This window comes from Natator depressus, chromosome 1, assembly GCF_965152275.1.
Source record: "Natator depressus isolate rNatDep1 chromosome 1, rNatDep2.hap1, whole genome shotgun sequence".
NCBI lineage: Eukaryota > Metazoa > Chordata > Testudines > Cheloniidae > Natator > Natator depressus.
The window spans coordinates 55,607,069-55,629,817 of NC_134234.1; the positions used below are offsets into that span (position 1 = coordinate 55,607,069).

The 22,749-nt window shown below is 40.5% G+C and overlaps 1 protein-coding gene across 3 annotated transcripts in view; it reads right to left on the reverse strand.

The window, feature by feature from the left end:
* Positions 1-22,749, reverse strand: part of WDFY2 (WD repeat and FYVE domain containing 2) — a 145,812-nt gene that overhangs the window by 50,557 nt on the left and 72,506 nt on the right. For all 3 annotated transcript variants that reach the window (XR_012640490.1, XM_074960303.1, XM_074960290.1), the window contains exons 3-8: positions 21,915-21,988; positions 13,789-13,843; positions 9,571-9,721; positions 7,615-7,727; positions 6,321-6,447; positions 4,315-4,420 (exon numbers count right to left, since the gene is read on the reverse strand). Coding sequence is in view for 2 of the 3 variants with exons in the window: in XM_074960303.1 (XP_074816404.1) it covers positions 4,315-4,420; positions 6,321-6,447; positions 7,615-7,727; positions 9,571-9,721; positions 13,789-13,843; positions 21,915-21,988 (626 nt within the window). In the remaining variant the exon portion in view is untranslated. The remainder of the gene's footprint in view (positions 1-4,314; positions 4,421-6,320; positions 6,448-7,614; positions 7,728-9,570; positions 9,722-13,788; positions 13,844-21,914; positions 21,989-22,749) is intronic.

Sequence of the window (22,749 nt, forward strand, 5' to 3'; positions counted from 1 at the left end):
ACATCCAACGTTTGAAAATGTTGCTCAATCTTTTTAATTGTAATTGGCTTTTCTGAACCTCCTGCCGTCAGACTGTTGTGTTTCAAGTCACATGTGTGGGGGTGGCAGGCAGATCCTGAACAAGCCTGAACAAAGAGAAAGTTGGCTCTATCCTGCTTTTACATTTATATACTAAAGTTAGCATTTATTTTTAGTAAAATCTTGTATTTTCTAATGCAGTTTGATCTAATCATGCTGTGAGTGAAGTGGGTAAGAATTACTCCTGGGGGAATTCTGCGTCACTGCGCAAGGCAGAATTTTGTCGAGATTAATGTTGTGTGCGCAGAACACTTTCCCCACCACACAAATGGGCTGCAGATATGTTGGCCACCACTAGGGGCGACTGGACCTGGCACAGTTCAGCTCGCAAACAGAAGACAAGGCCAGGGGAAGGGGGAGGGAACTGGAAGGTTCCCCCTAGGTGCCATTCCCAGCATGCCCTGAAGGAAGGAGACAGTGTGCAGGAAACTCAGTGCAACCCCGGGACCCAGCATCAGGCTGTTTCTCCCTCTGGATCCCTGGGCTCTAGGAGGGTAGGGGGTGTGAATGTCTGGGCCGAAGGGCCCCCCACCTGGGCTCTGTGTGGGAGGGGGTAGAGAAACAAGAACTGGGTTGTCATAGGGGTTTCTTTAACTCTATTCCTGGGGGATTTTTGTGTATGTCTGTATTGTTACAGACCGAGTTGCTGACAGGTATTTTGAAAAAATTACAAAAATAATTGTAACCGGCATGATTATGTAGTGTTATTTTGACAAATATAATTGGCAGAATTTTTAATTTTTTGGTGCAAAATTCCCCCAGGAGAAACCTCAGTAAAGACTATCCTCAATAGCCTGTCACCCTCACCCAAGCCCCAGCATGAGGAGTGATGATGAGGACTCAATTCTCTACTGGGAGGGGAAGTCTGGTAAACTAATGCTTCCCTGGACCCCGTTTTGCTATCATGCCCCCTGCTGGCAGAAGACAACAGGGAAACAACTAAGTGATAGCAGCTGTATTAGCAGGGGCCTGAGCTCTTCAGGAGCGCTCCCACCTCCTTGACACTGGTTTGTCTTTGGGAAGCAGGGGCACTCCTCTCCAATATGCAGCTTCCCCCCTCATGTTTCCCTCTCTCTATCCTTTGTCTTTCTCCTTCCTCCCCACCAGTAGAGCCCCTCCTTGAAGCTGCTCCTGCCTGCTGCATTCTCTCATCCACCCTCACCCTCACCTTTTGCAAGGTTGCTCTAATATAAAAACACTTCACACCCATTCCTGACTATTGGGTGTAGAAGAGGATTGTTTAAAAGACTGCCTCATTAAGTACAAACCCCAACTAACTGGAACGGCTTCAGAAGATGCACTAGCTGCTTGGGTATCAAACATTAAGGAATGAAATGCACAATACTGTGGTTAAATAAGGTTAGATTATGATGGAGTTTCTCAAAAGGAAAAAGGTAAGGAAAGGCTGATGAAATCCTTAAACTCAAGCCTTTACTCCGCCCCCTATGATGGAACAAGTCCTAAAGAAACTGAACTGCAGCTTGTTTTGTTAGGTTATTTCAAAAGTGCAGGTGCTTTAGGGGTAAGTCCCCACTGTCTACTTTTCTAAAAGTAACCAAGCCTTTAATTAGGTGTGTGTTCTGAGAAAATAAGGCTTTCCTCTCCTACGCACTGAAGCACAACATTTGAAAAAGGTAGATATTGCTTGTGACAGTAACTGCTCAGTAGTAAAATGGATACAACTTATATTCTCTTTCAAATGTTCCTTTCTTATGGCCTTTTAAGACTGAAAGATAAAATAATTTATAAGGATTAAAATATGAAATGGCTTAATTCCTCCCTTGTGCAATTCCAGAGACATGGTAAAGTGGTAATATCAAAGTGAATACTACACACATCAAGTGGAAAATCTAATCAGTGAAAAATGCCACCAAAGCAACAACCAGAAAATTTCAAGAAAAAAAGCACTTCAGAAAAGAGCTCAAGGCAAAATATTTTATACTAAAATCTTAAGGATTAGTGTTTTGGAGTCAATGTAGCAATATATATACTCCCTCCTGACAACAAAAATGAGCCAATATAGACATATCTATTAACACCTAATGCTAAACACTCATTTAGCTAATTATATTTCTTACCCACTTTTCAACCAACTCTCTCACAATAAAGCAGTTTGTTTTATAACAAAGCGCTTTTCAATTTTAAACCTTTGTCATTGCCTTGTAAAACATTAAGTAACATATTATTTCTGGATGTTAAAGTTACACCAAAAGGGAAAGGGCAGTGAGTTACCTGGGACTGGAGGCTCTTTGAGATGTGTGGTCCCTATCTGCATTCCACACATGGGATATGCATGTGCGCCCGAGTAATTTTTTTTGCAAGCAGTGTCCATTGGCCTCCTCATGCTCTGAGCCACAGGCACAAAAGGTGGTACAGACTGACATTTCTCCAGTTTTCCATTCTTACCACAGTTCAATCAATCAATCAATCAATCGGCTACAGAGGGAACGGAAGATGGGTAGCAAATACAGATAGGGACCACACATGAAGAACCTCCAGTCATCTGGAGGTGATGACTTTCTTCTTCAGGTGGTGGTCCCTCTGTATATTCCACATATGGTAGAACAACAAGTAATAGTCAGACAGGTAGTGGGTGCAAAAGTTATAGCTGACAGTAGTACAGCAATCTCAGGTGTCATTAGTAACGAGAGTAGTGAAAAAAAAATCCCACAGAAGTGAGGTTTTTATGTGGGTTGTGTCCCTTTCAAGTGTAGTTCCACACTACAGAATGACTAACAATGCCATCATGTAACTCAGAACTGCCCATTGCAGGCATTCAGTCACATAGAATCATAGATTTTAAGGTCAGAAGGGACCATTATGATCGTCTAGTCTGACCTCCTGCACAACGCAGGCCACAGAATCTCACCCACCCACTCCTGCAAAAAACCTCTCACCTATGCCTGAGCTATTGAAGTCCTCAAATCGTGGTTTAAAGACTTCAAGGAGCAGAGAATCCTCCAGCAAGTGACCCGTGCCCCACACTGCAGAGGAAGGGGAAAAAACCCCAGGGTTTCTGCCAATCTGCCCTGGAGGAAAATTCCTTCCCGACCCCAAATATGGCAATCAGCTAAACCCTGAGCATGTGGGCAAGACTCACCAGCCAGACACCCAGGAAAGAATTCTTTGTAGTAACTTAGATCCCACCCCATCTAACATCCCATCGCAGGCCATTGGACATATCTACCGCTAATAGTTGAAGATCAAGATGACCTTACTTTAGTGACTAAGGCCTTGTCTACACTCCAGAAATGGGCCAATTCAGCAGTTAAGTGTAGTTACGTAGACAAGGACAAACTGAAGTTTGCAATGATTGATTTATTCGGAGTTTACCCCAGTTACAAGGAAGTGCAAACCCTGCATGTCCTTGTCTACACCTAAGGGTCAGCACTGTTACAGCTACAGAGACTACAGAACTTAGGCTGCTCTCAAGCCTACATAAAGCACAGAGTAAGGTTTTACTACTTTTTATGTTGTTAGCCATAGAGATCCAATACGTTATGAGTGTGCAAGGAGGATTCTATTCTCTTATGCATCAAAGTAATTGTTTATTAATTGCCAATCAGTTACACCTGTCCAAAACTATTAGCAGTAGTGGGACTACCCATTTGTAACCCAGGGCCTAGTTTAGTGATTTTTGGCAAAGGTAGGGAAAAAAACCCAACTCAAATGGCAATCTGAGTTTCCAGAACCAGCTGTTTAAAAATCAAACATCCATCCTTTTACTTGTAAACTGACAGCCCTGGAAACTAATTGAGATCTGATTCACTAGGGTTTCCTCCCCCACCCCCATCATTGCTAAAACATTACATTAGGCCTTTGGTGTAATCCCACTACCACTAAGTTTTGCACAAGTGTAACTGACTGAAATTTAAACAATCATTTTGATGCATAAGAGAACAAAAATCCCATTTTGCACACTTGTAACTAAATCCTATGGAGTCACTGAAAAACACAAGCAGAACACATCACGATGCCTGCTTCAGAGAGTCACTTTTCAGAGCACTCAGAGCACAAACTATTTAGTAAAATACATAAAACACAAACTCCCCGCTACATAACTACCCTGAACCACTAGATCACACACAAAGCCATACATCTTCACATGTATAACTGGAGCATTCCTAAAACACTAGTTTATTTTCTAACCTTTAAAAAGATACCAATCAGATTCAAAATTACATGCTTTAGAAAGGCCCCAGCTTCTTAGAGGATGAGCAAGAGATAGATATCTACCTCCTGTCTCTCAACATCCATATTCCAGATAACAATTCCACCATCTGCGCCACAAGAGATGAGCTGTCTTGTGTGGGGAGCATAGGAGACACACTGAACTTTATCGCTGCAAAAGAAACATACATCAGTTAGTCAAAGGTTTAAAGATATGACCCAAGGCAAAGTAAACTAGTTTGCCATATTTTTCTCTCTCAGCTCATTCATGTATAAAATTCACTAGTCCTACAATTCCAATTAGTAGATTATATATTATGTACTGTACTATGTGCTGTCAATTTGGTCCCCATTGGGTAGTGCACCACTTATTAGAGGAGGACTTAAAACAAGATTAGTTTCCAGACATAACTATTGCTTTTCCAGTTAATTAGGTTGGAGATCTTAGCTTCCCTGAAAGCCATGGTTGCATTGTAATTGAATGACCTCTGAGAACATAGTCCCAAATACCTATAAGCACTATGGTAAAGTGCTCGCTCTCTCTCAGAACAAATGTGTCAGTTATTGGTTAATTTGTTAAATCCCCACACGGTGCCTGTGAACGAAGCAATGAAAAACCCAGCGTTATCTGGCAACTTGAAGAGAAAAATACTTCCTAAGGTGCTGCTGTGAGCATTCGAATCTAACACTAACAAATGAAAAGAATTTCAAATAGAACAGAACTGATAAGGCTGCTGCCCCAGATCTTCCCAACATTTTAAGATTAAAGGTTTTTAGAAAAATGGACTATTCCTCCTTTTATCATTCTTTGTCAAGCATGAAAAAAGTGTGCTCAGCTCTATAGGAGAGAGAAATATCAAGGCCCAGAAGACTTACTATCTAGGAGACAGGCACAGAAAGAAGACACTGATAACAAGGGGGAAGGAATTACTTGAGCTCACTTTGTTTTCTTGCACTGGTCTGGGGGTGGGTGGGCGGGGGGGCTCCAGAAGAAATGGATCTTCAAGATGGGGGTGGTTTAGCACACTGACATTAGGTCAGAATCTTCACCCCACACTTTGGCACCAGCACTGCTTGACACCAAGCCAGGCTCACACTGAGAAGTGCTTTAATACTGGTCCCTTATCTTGTATATGGATGCTCCTCTATGTAGCAATGCTTTTAGAAGGCAATTTAGAACAGCGCCACACTACTGCATATCTATAACTTACCAATTCAAAGGCAGCATTGTGTGGAAATGCTATCTTTACTGTGGTTCTATCTAATGCAATGCATTACATCACTGAACCAGCACGTTCTCCAACACTGTCATATTGCAAATAAGATACAGAGGTTTGCCTGCGTGTTAGATGCTGTGACGCTACAACAATAAGCCACAGCAGGGCATGCAGCAGTCGGCTTTAATATAAATAGGCATAATGACTGAGTGTTTCAGTGAGGAAGTCCCAGGCATGCACTGCTGGAGTGGTACAGAACCACGAAATCAAGGTAGCCCAACCAGCCAAACAGAAAGTGCTTTTGAACAGTCAGTCTGCACAGTCACAGTAATTCAATGGTAGGAAAAGCAAGCATGTGTGAAATTAGTCTTTAATATTGTGTTAGACCACAAATACCAAGTCATCCTCTCCTCTCTGGGTCTATTAAGTCTGGTTCGTACCTCTAGCGTATTCCCCTTTACAACAGCAGGAGCCAGTTCTGCCTTGCTCAGTTGCTGATGCTTAGGAACGCGCATTTAACACGTTGACAAATGATGGCTAATTAGACAGAGCACCCTGGGTACAGCATGGATTCTACATACATTCACATTAAAAAAATACTTGGTTAGCATGGAGTTAAAGAGGCTGGTACTCTGAATCCTGTGTTCCCTCAAGGGGGGAAGATACAACCCTATGGGGAAAACAACCTCTCATTAAATGTAGTTAATACTGGTAATATACAAAGATACAGGGAGTCTCACATAAATCCCATGCATAGACATAAGAATATACTCCTTGGTTCTGCTTCCAAGTGTGGCTCCTGCATTTTGTTTTTCTCCCCTAAACACAGGAGAAGGAAAAACTCTTCAAACATACTTGTGTCCTTGTAATTCAATGGCTGTTCCTTTTCTTCCTCCTATGTCCCACATAATAATGGAATGATCTGAACTGCCTGAGAACAAAACTCGCTGCACTGGGTCCCAACAAAGTGCAGTGACACCACCTAAAACAGGAGAAAGACAGTACAGTTATTTAATTACAAATGAAAGTGGAAGGGAAGAATGTAATAAGAAGTGAATCTCAACAATTTAAAGAGATGTGACTTAAGTTTAAACACATCCAACACACCCTGCACGTGCACCTCCACACTGCAGGACTTCCCAGCTGAAAGGTCTGGCACAGAATGAGCCCCACTGAAAAGCCTAGGAAACCAGAGCCAAATTCTAATCCTGTGTTTCTGTTGGTGCAGAGCCCAGTCCCAGCTCTGTAGCTCATGCAGGCTGAGCCCAGTGAATGGTAAACAAGTCCTGGGATACGAAGTCACCTCATGAGTGGTCAAAGAGCTGCTGTGTGGCCACCCATCTCCACACCTTGCAGGCGGAGTTTGTGATTAACAGTGGAGACACTGGGGAGTAATGAGAGGCGATGCCACCACAAAAATTGCAGCATGAGAACTGAGCAGCCTTGCCTCAAAGCTAATAAATCTGAGGGTTGTCAAGCTAATAAAGCTGACTGGTTTGAAGTGGAGTGGTAGGCCAATATGGAGGTCCACTGAGGCCAAAGAATGGCCATAGGGGAAAAAGAATTTGATCAATCAAGAATGAGCTATCAACCCCCCTCTCCAGAGGCACCTGTTATATGGTGGGCTGACACACCAACCACAAGGACAATGCTTTTAAGTGTTTTGTAAGAGAGCCCCAAGAGCCAAGTGACCAGTCAACTCCTGCAATGTGTACTGTACTTTTAAACATCGACTCGTTACATGCTTCTTGTCACATCCTGGAAACACTGCGCATAGCATTCTAAACCTTAAGCAGTTCAATTGACTACAAATGGGAATCCTCACATGCATGTGTTAGCAGGATCAGGACTTTATCTACTAAGGTCTTCCTCTATCAGGGCTTTAGTTGTTGCAGCACTTTCCCACCAAAGTACTTTAATTAAGGTGCAGAATTTTCACCATTTAAGTCTGGCTTCTCTCCTGTTTTTAGTAATACAGGATTACCACCCTTTACCTGTTGACAGTTTAAGCTCATCTATTGTGATCCCCAAAATACAGACATTTCAATTCAAACCATCACAGCTGCTTACAAATTTCAAAAAGTTCATCCCATGGTAATGCAGAGCCTATATGAAGAACCAGAGAGGATTATTTAACCTTAAACTTTACCTGTATGTCCCTTAAATGTTGTGACAAGGCTGCAGTTCTCTTGCTCTAGTTTGAGAATCGTTACCTGCCCAGAATGATCACCTATAAACACATGGCGGGTCTCAACATCAAATCTGATTGAAAGCATTGAGGAATCTTTTATAAAGGCTAGACAGCGGTTCTGAATTCTGGGATGTATCTATAAGACTATGTTGCATTTTTATGAAGTTACATAGCAGTTACTCGATTTTTTGTTTAAATAGACACATCAGTTACCTCTAGGAAGAGGACTCCTCCCTCCTTCTAAAATGGTTTCAAGTAGGTGACAGTGGCTGTTCTTTGAGAGACCTGCTTTGTGTCTTATGACATATTTGGGGAATTGCCAGTTTGAACAGGTGCATCCTGAAGTGTGGTCTAAACATGGCGAGATTACAATCAATTACTGGAATAATCCGTTTTGACAGGTTATATCCCCTCAATCTAATTTTAGTTGCACTTCAGATATTTGAGGAATGGGTTATTAGCATTGACAGGCTGCATTGCACAAATGTCTTTTGTAATCAAAGGGTACATTCACACAGCAAAAAACCCATAACAATGAGTCTCAGAGCCAGGTACAGACTTGGGCTTGTGCTACGGTGCTAAAAATAGCTGCACAGACGTTCCTGCTCGGGTTGGAGCTTGGTCTCTGAAGCCTGGGAAGGGGGTTGAATTTCAGACCTGAACACCAGCCCAAGCAGGAATGTCTACATGGCTATTGTTAGCACCGCAATGCAAACCCTACAAATGTGAGTCTATAGACCCAGGCTCTGAGTCTCTCTCTGCTGTCGGGTGTTTTTTTTTCTGCAATGTAGACATACGTAAAGAACTATGTACTCTGAATTCAAGAGGCACAGCAGACAACAGAGTCTGGAATTAACAGGGTAAAGGGGTTGTTAGTGCTACCAGCCTATTACTTATATTTGTTGGTGTTAATACAAACAGAGGAGCGGCCGTTCTGACATGATCTAAGGGTCCAGTTCAAATGGTATCCAAGCTGTGGGAAGAGTTCCCAGACCCCCAAAGGGAACCATCCAGCAGAAAGGACAACAAGATCCTGTGTTAATCAACACTTAACACTAATGAGGGCAAATATTTTAGAAGTGGAATTTATTCTTCACTATTTACACTTTTTTTGCATTTCACTCAGCCTGGACAGGGCAAAAAGGCTGGTCAATTTCACTTATTTGTACAGAAATTGGTTTCAAGTCAATTTGATCTTTAGGTTCTCATGAACTAGTAAAATGAGCAGTTACTGCGCTGTAGACACTATCAGAGTACAGTTTCACTAACAACTGACTGAAATCTCCTTTGTGTCAGTCTTTCTAAAAGACAGTTTTTAAACTTACAATGTATCACTGATCAAAGGAGAGAGTCGACATTTCTTTTGTCAGGCAGAGAGGGGCAGATCTTGGAGAATTAACCTGTTTGTGAATAACATTTTAGGAATCATTTACTCTCCAGCTGAGCCCACATTTCAAAAGCATACTGTTCTGTTCCAAGGTAGAGGATGTGTGCTCATTATTTCATATTAGGTCATTTAATTTTTGCCATGCGTGTGCACAAACACACACACACACGGACCCGATCACTGACCTACTTTGCTGCTATTATAATTCCCAAAAGAAAAAGCGTGTTTTAAAGGAAGCTCCCATCAATCTCTATTTTACAAAGGAGACCACAATAGGATGTAGCTTTTAAGAATGAATAGGTCATGGAGTTTTTAAAAATAAATGTTTAAATCTAAATATACCTCATGTATAAAGAGGACAAAGCTATAAGGGCTGACAATTTTTAACTGAGTTTTAAAAATTATTTCCTTATAAGGTTTTGAATGTAGATGGGTAAGATGATGGAGGCCTGAAAATGGCTGTTTTAAACAAAGACATACCAAAGACAAAAGAATCAGAGAAAAGCTAAGGTGTTAACAAAGGATACTGCAGGCCGCAGGCCCCCGCGCTGGTGCGATACCCTCCGAGCCGCTGCCCACTCTCCGAGCAGTGCCATGTGAATTGCTTGTCCTGTCCCGTGCTTAACACCCATTCCATCTCCAGGACAAATAGAATCATTATAACCCTGCCTTGGTGAGCTGGAAAATCAAGCAGAAAAACAACAACAACACACACATATAACATTGAAAAGAGTCACTCATCTGCTACCCAAAAAAATCCATGAACATTAATCCCATCCCACCAAACCAGTTCTAGGATCCAATCCTGTAAGCCTTTATTCACACCTGTAAGCCTAACTGATGTCCTAACAGGATTGGCCATGTGACTAACTACATATGTAACGGCCCAATCTTGCCAGCCTTATGTCTGTATGATACAGTAGAACCTCAGAGCTATGAACACCAGAGTTAGTCAACCACACACCTCATTTGGAACTGGAAGTATGCAATCAGGCAGCAGCAGAGACCCCCCCCCCGCAAAAAAAAAAAAAAAAAAAAAAAGTAAATGCAGTACTGTGTTAAATGTAAACTACTAAAAAATAAAGGGAAAGCAGCATTTTTCTTCTTAGTAAAATTTTAAAGCTGTATTAAGTCAATGTTCAGTTGTAAACAGTGTAACATTTTAAAAATGTTCAGAGTTATGAACAGGGCTACCCCTAGCCATTTTGGTGCCCTACGCAGCCCCCCAGGCCTCCGTGGGGGGGAAGAAACTGGGGAGAAGGGGGGAAACCGCCCCCCAGCACTCGCTGGCGGAGTGGAGCAGGCTGGGGCCGGGTCGCTCTACTTACCACCAGGGAGTGCAGGCCCGACACCTGCTGTAGTCCTCAGGAGAGTGGGGGCGGGGCTGGGGCGGAGCAGTATGCAGCTGCGCAGGGTAGCAGGAAATGTGGTGCCCCAAATTTCCTGGTGCCCTACGCAGCTGCGTACTTTGCGCATGGGTAGGGATGGCCCTGGTTATGAACATTTCAGAGTTACGAACAACCTCCATTCCTGAGGTGTTCATAACTCTGCGGTTCTACTGTCATATACTTTTGCTTACACTTGCATTGTTCAGGAAAAATCCCATCATTGTAGTATCACCACTGGTAATGCTAGCATGGGCAGGGCTCAAGGCTGGGATTTTTAGACCTACTGAGCAGGCTTAGATAACATAGTGGTACAAATGCCCATGCCCTGTCTACACTCCCACCATTACTATCACTGGTGGGACTGCACAGGTGGAAGTGCAATTACAGGTTTTCTGAAGATTTAGCGTAGACACAGCCTTAAACTAAAGAAGCACTTTTAGCACTGTGCACACACTGTTGGAATCCTGGTCACAGATGACAAATCAGTCAGTTTGTTTCAGTGCATCTCCTTGTGCGAATGGAAGCCGATGAGGGATCTGCAAATGAGTCCGCACGCCAGGCAGATGTGGCTGCATGTTTTTGCCACAGCCTTTCTTTACTCCCACCTATCTTTGTCGTTTTCTGTTCTGCTGTTCTCCATGGCTTTAATGGCAGACCAATAGGCCTGCTGCTATTGGCAGCAGCAGTTTCCTCTGCATTTGTGTTGACTTGGTCAGCCTTTAGGTCAGCTTTGAGACTGTGCTTTTTCACTTTCACTGGCCTCCTAGCACATGTGCTCCCGTTTTCAACTGTCCATAAAACATGGCTTTGGGGAGTCATATCATCCAGGCACACGAGGTGACCAGACCAGCCAAGTTGCCCCTCTATGATCACAGATTCAATGCTAGTCGTGCAGGGGCACCGCCAGGACTTTGATGTTTGGTATGCTGTCCGACCACTTGATGTTACAGGTGAGATGGAAACAGTACAGGTGAAAACTGCGCACACATATGACACAGGAAAATTACTGAAATAGGATGTTGGAAAATGTGCTATATAAAGATCACAGCTGGTCAGTATCAATAAAACAGCTGAACAAATAGATTTGTACTCCTACATAAATAAAACCCTCAAGAGCTTTTAACCTAAGAAACGGAGCTCTACCTATCATTGATTCTTTAAATCAGTGACCTCTGGGCTGAACTGTGAAGTGCTGATTTAAGTAAAAAAAAGTGGTTTGAAAAAAAAAACCTTACAGATGTATTCCCAGCTGTATCATAACAGTGAATGCCATATTCCTCAATACACAAACCTACTGGTTTACTACAGTTCTAGGACCTTGAGACATACGTCAGGCAAAGCAGGCTGCTCGTATCAGTTTATGTGAAAGTTGACACTGGACAGAGATCAAATATCTTTACAGCTGTTTTCTAAACAGATTTTAAAAAAAAAAGCAAAATTACTCACAACACAATCCTCTAATAAAGACTGGCAGATTTTTGTTGTTGCATACACTACACAAAATATGCATACTGTCTGTTGAATCCTATGGAGGAATTAGTTCTAGTCAAGGGTGTAAAATCTGTGTAAACATCTGTCACTAGATTCCCCACTTTTCAAGGTCAGGTTCCTCATGGCCTGGTAACACAGTTAACACACGTGTCTCTAACAGTGGCCTCCAAACTTCTGTAGCAAATGGGCTAAAACTTAAGCTGTACCAGGAACATGTCCCATCCAGCTGCATTTGCTCCAACCTGCAATAGAGTTTGGACCGCTCCTATTCCTATAGGCTTCCAAACCCATCTTGTAACCATGAAAATGGGACTGAGAGCACATAAGACTGACTGAATTTTTTTTTTTTAAGGCAATACGCCCTGTACTTAATTGGTCAGAAGCGCCAGCCTTCATCTATTGATCTCACTGAGATACACAGAGTGGTCCCCCTCTGGTAAGCCTGCTGCAATGGGTGGGGGAAATATGAGAATTTCCCTTGCATCAGTTACACTGCATCATACTGCAGCATTCTCACGCAATGGCAGTACTGAACACTAATTCAGCAATAGCAAGAAATATGTATGTACACATTAGTGTACGTGAACGTAGACACATGTATGGGCATTGAGAAAGGTGGTAGGGTAGCAGGACAAGGAAGATTTCAGCTCACTATTCATCTCCCCAACCAATGAATTTCATTTAGGCTCTGATCCTGCAACCTCCAAAGCATCCATGTAAGCTTATTGTCCCATTGCGGTCAATGAGACATTTTTAATCTAAATCAACTAAGGCATGTGTGTAAGTGGATCAGGGCCTTAACAGCACATTAATCAGAAGATATGACGCAGTACAAGATTTTTTATAATTAACACCAATCCAGAGTCTTAAGATATGCACATACATCTTACTTTGATTCTATTTGTGTACAGTACACATTAACAAAACCTACTTATATTTTCTTGCTTGATAACACACCAGAGAGCTTAAGTGAAAGCGATCTGAAGTAAAACTTTTAAAAGCACAAAAGTGTGTTTCATCTTCATTCTTGAAGATCCAGATTCTTTTTAAGCTTTCAGGGTTATGCAACAAAGTGACCCCCAAAGCACCATCTCTTGAAGGAATGATGGTCTTATTTTTAACCTTTCTAAACACAGAACTTTGAAATAATTCACATTCATCTTTTGAACACTAACTGCCTTAGAGGTTTCTATGTGGAAACACCATGCTTATACCATGCAGTATAGCATTACCTACGTGTCAAAGGAAGAGATACAAGAAAATAAAAAGACTACACAATAGTCATCCGTTGACACTGAATTTATGATGAATACTGGTATAAAACACTTTTATGACCTAACAAACAAGAGTAAGGACAGCTAGGTCTTTTTGAAGAGCCCACTAGTGAACATTACAATGCTATTAGGTGGAAGGTATGGATTAATATTGCTTGATCTCGGAGTAAGATATGGATACTTCAAAATGTAATGAGAGACTGGTCTCTAAATATATGTGGGAATTTAAGATAAAAGGGGACAGGATTTTTAGATCACTTCATTAGATATGCTGGACTGCCCAAGATTCAGATAGAAAGATTGGATTTTAAAGAATTTGTCCAGGGGCAAAAAAACACCAACACATTTCTGACTAAAACATTTTAAACAAGTCATTGTTTTTTCACTGCTGTAACCTCAGCATAAACACAGTATAGTATCAATCCAATGACAAACCAAGGTTTTATATTAGTAAATCAAGAATTATAGGAAATAACACTTTCTTCCTTTCTACGGCAAAAGAGAAAAATGTTTGTTTTTTTGAAAAACCAATTGATGACATTAACAAATGTAAAATATAACTCTGCTAACGAAGACTGATTGCATTTCTTACCCTGGTAACTTTTCACTGGTGTCATCTTGTTGTAATCTTCTGATAAAATAAACTCCTGTAAAAATAAAATAATGTTTAGAAATGTGAAATATTTGCATATAAGTCTGTTCTCTATTTTAATTTACATAAAATGAAAAATTTCTACCAACTTCAAATTCAACACTAGCTTTATTATATGTATTTTGCTGTCCAATACAAATAAATGGTTTCCTTTAAAATAAGTAACTGACTAGTAAATTCGACTACTAGCAGAGTATTTCACCTTTGCAATCTGCCCAATAAGTGATTTCACAATAGTGACTTTGAATGAAATGGAGGTGGAAAAACTGGCAACCAAAAAATTTAAAAGCAAGCTGGCCCAAGTTAATGATTTAGCTATTAGCCAACAACATGCATGCCAGGGAATGGGAGACCTGGGATCAAGTGCATCCCAAGTACTTTAGCTTCTCAAGCCAACTGGGGCTTCAATTCAATGTGTGTATCTGTGTACTACTGCCCTCTCCTGGTTAAAAATAGGTCAGAACCCAGGTACCTCTAATTCAATTTAGAGACGCAACAGCCCTCGTCCAAACCCTTATCAGTGATAGATTATTCCTCATTGTGTTCCATCTAGTTTTAAATCTCAACAGATCTGTGTGTTGGGAAGTTTTCATAGATATTAGGGCCATAATTCCTTCTGCTTATGGTGATTCTATATCCCCTTTTACCATCCTTAAACTCAATATTTCTCCTTCTTTGGTGTTTACATGAGGCTGTGAACAGTTACATCTGTGTACATGTGGGATGCCATGGATTATTACAAGCTCTCTCTCGGTGGGAAAGGAGGAGTGGTTTGGATCCTCAGTCTCAAGCACTTGTTTTGCCAGTTGCTGGAGCATTCATATCAGAGGAGGCTGTCAGCCTCCCAATGCTGCTCAGGTTTGTGCTGATTTTAAAAAGCAGCAGCAGCAGCTACATTAACAGTTTAAAAACTATTTATGAAAATATCAATATTCAAGAAAACCCGAGGAACAGTCTCCAGCCTTTGGAACACAGAGCAGCAAACCCCACGCACGTTACTATTTACAGGGAGCACCGGTGTCCTTCGTCTGCTTGCGTTTTGAGAAAGAACAGATCAAAATATGGGAAACTAACTGACCTCAATGAAAAGAATCAGATAGAAGTCTTGTGATACTGGATTGCAGTGGCCTAATACCCAGATCTCAGATATTGTGCTTTGTGGTAGGATCACATGAATTCATTCTCAGATTGAAGGTGGGCACAGACACTAAAAAAGTGACTTATAATGGACTAGACAAAAAACAAGTGAAGGTGACGCATTCAGGCAGTATGGCATAACTTTGGGGCTGAAGCTCATGGAGGCCTTTCATGGGGAATACTGTAGGTGCATGAAATGGGTACAGGCTTAGTCAACACCCATGAGCAAGTGAGAGAAAGCTAAAAGTTCACAAGACAGCAAGTGTTGAGAGACTTCATGAGAAAAAAAAAGTGTAACAGTGACTATGGGGGGAAAATCATCCTTATTGTGACTCCAGTGAAAGGGGAGAGGATCATAGAGATTGAAATAGGTGAAGGTAGCACAGAGTAAGGGGGAAAATGAGACTATAAGTAAAAATGTTTAAAATAAATGAAGTTTTAAAAGCTACAGAGTACTGGGGTATCCAATTTGCAAGAACTGCCAAAACAATGAATGGTAGACTAGTGCTACAATCTTATTTATAAAGCAAAGTATATTGTATATAAAAATAATAAAAGCCATTTTTTGACTAGAGACTTGCTAGTTATTTAAAAAAAGCCAATGTTTCCCTACGGCTTCTAAATTTCACAGAATAACCAGGGTAATCTCAGATCTCACTGTGAAGCAGCTGTAGGTCTATGTTAACTCTCTAAAATGGTGGCCACTTTAATCCAAAATCAGCCTACAGTAAAATGCCTCTCAGACAACCATTTCACCATAGTAAAAGAACAATCTTCCTCTAAAAGAGGCCATTATACCAAGGCACTGGATATGATCCACTAAAATTGAGGTCAGACTAATGAATATTACAGCCTGTCAGTCAAAGGTTACAAACACATTAACACATTAGCCATGCCATCAGGGGCTTGTTCACCTGCACATCTACAAATGTGATATATGCCACCATGTGCCAGCAATGCCCCTCTGCCATGTACATTGGCCAAACTGGACAGTCTCTAGGCAAAAGAATAAATGGACACAAATCTGACATCAGGAATCATAACATTCAAAATCCGGTAGGAGAACACTTCAACCTCTCTGGCCTTTAAGTAACAGACTTAAAGGTGGCAATTTTGCAACAGAAAAGCTTCAAAAACTGACTCCAACGAGAAACTACTGAGCTTGAATTAATATGCAAACTAGATACCATTAACTTGAGTTTGAATAGAGACTGGGAGTGGCTGGGTCATTACACATATTGAATCTATTTCCCCATATTAAGTATCCTCACACCTTCTTGTGAACTGTCTAAATGGGCCATCTTTATTATCACTACAAAAGTTTTTTTCTCCTGCTGATAATAGCTCATCTTAATTAATTAGCCTCTTACTCCACCTTTTCATGTTCTCTGTATGTGTATATTATATATATATATATATATATATATTTACACACACACCTTATTCCTATATGTTCCATTCTATGCATCCGATGAAATGGGCTGTAGCCCACGAAAGCTTATGCTCAAATAAGCTGGTTAGACTCTAAGGTGCCACAAGTACACCTGTTCTTTTTGCAGATACAGACTAACATGGCTGCTACTCTGAAACATGACCATACTAATCACTAGTCTTCAGTGAAAGACTTTTCAAATGCTTTTGTAACAAAGTATTATGGAGTTCTGGTATAGGGAATACTATGGTCACTGTCTAGCAAAGGTGAAAGCGGAATAAGGATTACCAATGTATTGATTACCTAGTTATGCTTTAATACACAATGGATAGATATTTGCTAGTATCACAGAGATATAAAATAGACAAACTATCATTATACACAAACTTTAACCCCCTTTTCCTTTCTTAAAAACAGGAGGTGCAATGTATAAGAAAGAAGGTTCCATTAACCTGAACACAATCCATAGTATTTATCTTTGTGTTTCACCCATCTTTTCTTCCTTTCCATACAAAATCCACAGCTACATCCCATTCTTGCTTTGTATTCTCCTTTATACATTCTTGGGTGTTTCCCCAACATTTTTTTTTTAAATTTTCTGCTTCCCTTCTGACTTTTGACCATTGTTTTCTTTTACTGCATTTTCATTCCCCTATCCTTGTCAAAAATGATTGAATTGGTTGCTCCAATGGACAGGTATTTTAATATAGAGTGCCCTGCTCACAAAATTCATGCCTACTGCACCTATATGTTTTGTTTAGTCTCCACTTTGAGAACACTGGATTTTATTTTTAAAAACTCTACAAAGGTAAATGTTCATTTTTCTAACCCTATATTAGTTTGCTATTTTCATGGAATATGGTTCTATTGTCAAAGCAACTGATTTCCAGTTGTTGTTAGGCAACTTTCTGGCTCCGTCCATCATAAAGATAGAGGTCACCCACAAAGTTCAGAACACATCTGCCACAAACTGTAAGGGTTATTTCCTCAGTCCTTTCCCCAGGAATTGAAATTAGAAGAGGTGTTTGAATTTACAGGGGGGGGTTGGAAAACAACTAAATTGGCAACACTTAGGTGACCACTCGAGGTGCGTGTGTGTTTCGGGAAATGCATCTGGATCGGACCTATCGCTACTTAAATCGGAGGCGGATACATTTGACAAAGATGGACCCCAAGATAGCTGATTGTTGCTCTTCTGTGGCTAGCAACAATGGGTTGTAAACAAAAAGCTGTTTGTTTAAATAGAGTTCTTCCACATCCACTTACAATTCTGAATGCCCACATTGGTTACACATACTGCCTATCAGGATGGAAGTTGCTGCTATAAACAAATTTTTGGTTGGCAAGGTAATTGGGCTCTTCAGAAGTCTGATAGACTCTTCTTACCTACACTGTTTGCTATGATGAACCCTTCAAACATCAGTCTGATTTGTTTTTAGATACAGAATGATAAAAATGTAGGGCTGGAAGGGACCTTGAGAAGTCATTAAGTCCAGCCTCCTGCACTTGGGGAGCACCATGTACCCCAGACCATCCCTGATAGATGTTTGCCCAATCTGTTCTTAAAAGCTTCCAATGATGGGGAGTCCACAGCCTCCCTTGGAAGACTGTTCCAGTGCTGAATCCACTACAAAAGTCTTCATGAACTGGGGAGAAGAATCTTGAATAGGCAAGAATGATTTTGTCTTATTTGGTGCAGTATAGGCATCAGCATTGCCACAGATAGACCTCTGAATAGTAGTTGAGATAGAGAGGCCAATATTTTCCCTCAAAATTTTAATTAAAGTAACATCCTTTGTGAATTTCATTTTAATCTTTTCCCATCTGAAAATCTTGAATTTGGCCACATAGGCATCCTAATAGTACTCTCTTGACATCCGATGAGCAGATTCAGAATCTACTATCCTCACACATTATTTATTTTAGCTACCAACAGAGTGTTCAGTGTTGTAGAAGAGGCAGAAAAAATGGACTTCGGCTCAAGGATCTCATAATCCCACTTGACAGACGATACAGTTTGGACACAGATATCCAGAGGTAGGTTCCATCTTAGACTCTTATTTAAAAGGGTGGCTGACCGCATTTTTATTGGAGTGGGTTAGTGAGTACATTCCCCCAGGGGTAAACAGATTGGCTTCAGGATTAGAAAAGGATGAAGGCTCTTTAAAAGATAACTGTAATTGCATAGTCAACAGTAAGGTTTGTTTATCCCCCAAGGGACATTATGAAAGATGATCAAAGTGGTTTTTTTTTTAAACCGGAAAATATTGCTCAGGATTAAGGATATTAAGGATTAAAATATTTCAGAAAATGCAGAAAGTTGGGGCTGCTGCACAGAGTTTGGATTTGAAGTAGGATTTTCATTCTGGGTTTAAAACAGTCTCCTTGATCTAGTTTGCATAGTAGAATTCGCAGGGCATATTCTAGAAACAAAATAAAGTTTAAGATCTCAAGTTTTGAAGCATCATATTCTGTACAGAATACGACTCAACAGGGTGGGAGGGTGACGTAAACTACGATTTAATCTTCTTGCCTCTAGAGAAAAGAGATATTCTAACTGCCACAATCTGGGTGAGCAAGCCATCATCAGTTATTCAGTTACAGACATTGGAAGTGCTTCATACGACTAAGTCTCTAAATATCTAGCAGGAGCAAATGATAGAAGATGTTAAGATAAATTCTTCCTGATGGTAAAGAGTCATTGTTCTGAATGGGGTGTTTGATGGGATCTTTTCCTTGAGGCCCAACTGAGGGCTTGCCGTCCACACAAATGCCGAGTTTGCATCAAGCTGGAGTGTAAGTCTGCCATATATTAGCCTGCCATGCATTAGGTGCTCATGAAGACAAGCCCTGAGTTCATGCAAGATCTTTGCTTGCAACAAGAACAGTAGGAGAATAAGTTATAGTGTATAAATGTCCTTACCATTAAGGGAGGCAGAGCTTTTAAGATACCTTTATAAAAAAGGAGGTTTCTTCTTCACAGCCACTTGCGTGGGAGACTGGCATCTCCTTCAAAGCTTAATTCTCCTTCATGTTGGAGCAGAAAGTTTGCTTTTGGAGGAAGAGTCCCTTAGCTTCTAAGGGACCTGAAATAGACCTAAAGATTTGGAGTGAGCAATGGAATGAGAAGTACTCTTCAAAGACAGCTTTCCCCACTTCAGGCCAAGATTTGGGGAAGGGGTTGCAAAATGGGAGTACAAGAAGAAAATACAACATGATTTTGTTTTAAGTGCCACCATTTCCTAAGGAAGTATGCAATCTAGCAGTGATTAAAATCAATCATAATCTGTCATCTTGTCTAAAGGTTCTGCTTATAAATTTAAACTTCCAAGCTGACAAGTTATAAAGGCTGAAAATAACCACTTGTGTCACTTCTAGGAGCGAAAGGAGGGAAGTTTATCATCCACTTCGTTTTACTCCATGACAAATGGGTGAACGATTCTAATTAACTTTTGGCTAGAGGTTAAGTTAAATGGAAACATAACAGTAATTCATCTCAGCCACCAGTCTTCCAGCTCTTTTTCACCAGCTCTGGTGGAACATCTGTCCCTCTACTGATTTTGACAGTAATGCAGCCTCTCTATATACAAACACCCTCCTTCTTACAATACACTACCCCATTCACCAAAATGCCAGACATATTACTGGAATCAGTCTCATTTTAAAAGTGCATGTAGAGAGAGTATTTTAACACATTTCCTTTATTTCTGAAAGTAGCATTTCTTCCCTGCCCTGTACTGATGCATTTGAAATAGTCTGGACTTTGAGTCAAAAGTTGGTTATCTTGGAATATTTCCCAGAAATTTTGTTCTATATTTTAGAACGTTTTAGAATTATTTTAGAACATAACTGCTAATGGTTCAGAAAGCAGCCATCAGATATTCCTCTGAATGCCTGACTAATTCAGATGTTGGGGGAATATTACAAAACATCTGTATGCTATCTGATTTTTGCTGTTGCTGCTAGTAGAACATGCTGGTACTGGCAGAGCATTTAAAGGGCCAACACAAGGAAAAAATAGCCTGATAGAATAGAATCTGTGTGTAGATGTAGCCCTATACCAACAAACCCAATAAAATACAATCTCTTAGATTATAAACAGCATATTTTTTCTCAATTTACTTTCTTTAGAATAAACAACATGTGTCCTCCTAGAGGATCCAAGTGCCCTGTCAATTATTTAGAATTACAAACTCAAAACACAGTTCAATCAACCCCCCCTTTCACACACTCTGGAGCAAAAATACCAATACTCCATTATGCTGGTCAGCATATTAACCCCGTCCGTCTTCTCAAAGGCCAGGTGAAACAAGTGCAGTGTGTGCTGAAAGACGACAAATGCAACCTAAATCAGACTGGAGGGAACGCTTCCCTGAAGCCCTTACAGAGAACACCCCTCATTCTGTATTAGATTAATGAGGATTTAGCATCTGCACTTCTGCTGACTGCAGCTGTAGCAGAATATAATGGGGAGATGCAGTCTCAGGCAGGCGTTCCCAGGTCATTTCAGGCTTCATAATGCAAAGCTAGCACCTTAAAACCTACCAGAGAGCTCACAGGTAACCAGGGCAGGTCCTGTGCTCTCTATAGGACACCATGCTTACCAAGAAGGTGGGCTAACTTTGGCACTTGTTCCAGCTTCCAAATCAATGTTAAGATATGGCCCCCTGTAAAGCACATGGCAAAGGTCTGACCGTGAAATGTCAAAGCTACAGATAACTGTACCAGGATTCTCATTTGAAAGAATGACAGAATGCCTCTGACCACCACTGCCACCTGAGCCCCTAAAAACAGCTCTTAGTCTAGTCAGACCCCCAAGTAACAGTTTCCATAATAATTACAATCCAGTGGCAATAGTGGGACCCCTCTGATCCACATGGCAGATCTCTGCTTCAATATTCTGAACTCTTTACATGCATGAATACATATCTCTGAAGTTACTGAAGGAGAATGGACCCGTTCACACTGCAGTAAATCAGAACGGACTCCATGGAAGGAAGCTGTCTCTCACAAAGGAGAATTACACCTGTATGACACTGTATTAACAAGAGGGTAATCAGGACCAGTCTTTGTACAGTGCTCTGGAACAGTGCTATACATTCCATATAAAGAGCTAGCTGTATGAGTTGAGATGCATCATATGGATCTGAGAGTAACTTTACGCTCATTTGCTGTGTTCAGAGACCAATTTAGACAAGTGATTAATAATTTGATCAAAGTTGGTAAATTAAAAACTTGTTATTGGACAAGTAAACCCATACAATTTGTTTAGTTCCCTAATTCCTCTAAACCCAACTCAAGTTTATATAGCAGCTAGTTTGAAATTTGTCATGGGTCTTCTGTTTTCTGCACTAGAGCGGTCAGTGTCATTAGTATCTAGGATCAATGTTAGTCTGTCAGTTAGCCAATGCTAATTAAAATTCCTCAGCACAATAATATATACATACTTCTCAAAAGGGAAGTATTTCAATGGGAAATCTTATTTATATGTACTTACTGAGATTGAACCATTGTCTAGACCTACGGACAGCCTTCTTGTTTCCGGGTTAAAAGACATGCATGAACATGGAGCTGAAAAAAATGAACATGTTGATGAAGTTAACAAAACCATGATTCTCATTGATCTTGAAGCTCTGGAGTCCCTATCTAGTTAACACACTTACGATGCTATTCTTTATTTTACCCCTTATGATAGAAAAGCATAAACATACTCTTCCTGCAACGCTATTCAATAAACCCTGTTACATCAGGAAATAAATGAGTAGCCATATAACTACTCCTTACTTCATGATCCACTTCCCCCGCCCCCCCCAATTAAATTATTTAAACAGAAAATGCTATACAAGAGCAGTTGTGGGGTCACAGACCCCTCAAAGAATATTAAAGACATTTCAGTTTTAAAAAGTTTTTGTGGATTTAACAGAATGACTGAAGTTAATTTTCTACATTTTCTGATCTTCAGCTATAAAGTAAGAAATTATTTCTAAGGTTTACATCCCATCAGTTTAAATTCTTGAAGTAGGAAACTCCTATGGACTGAAATGTCATTGAGTTTCAACAAAATTAAAGACCGATAGTCCATAATGGAACTACAGTTGTCAAACATCTCTATTATAAATAGATTATATTGTAACCAATGACTAAAAAGTACGATAAAAAATATTCTATCTAATACCTTAGAAACACATTATCCTACACAACTACCACACCACAAATTTTCAGGATATACTCTTGCAACTTGCTTTTGAAAAAATTTCTTAGGCTCTTTTGAGAATCTGGTGATGTTAACATGTTGGTGTAGAGTCAGAATTTTCTACTAAGAATTAGAGTTC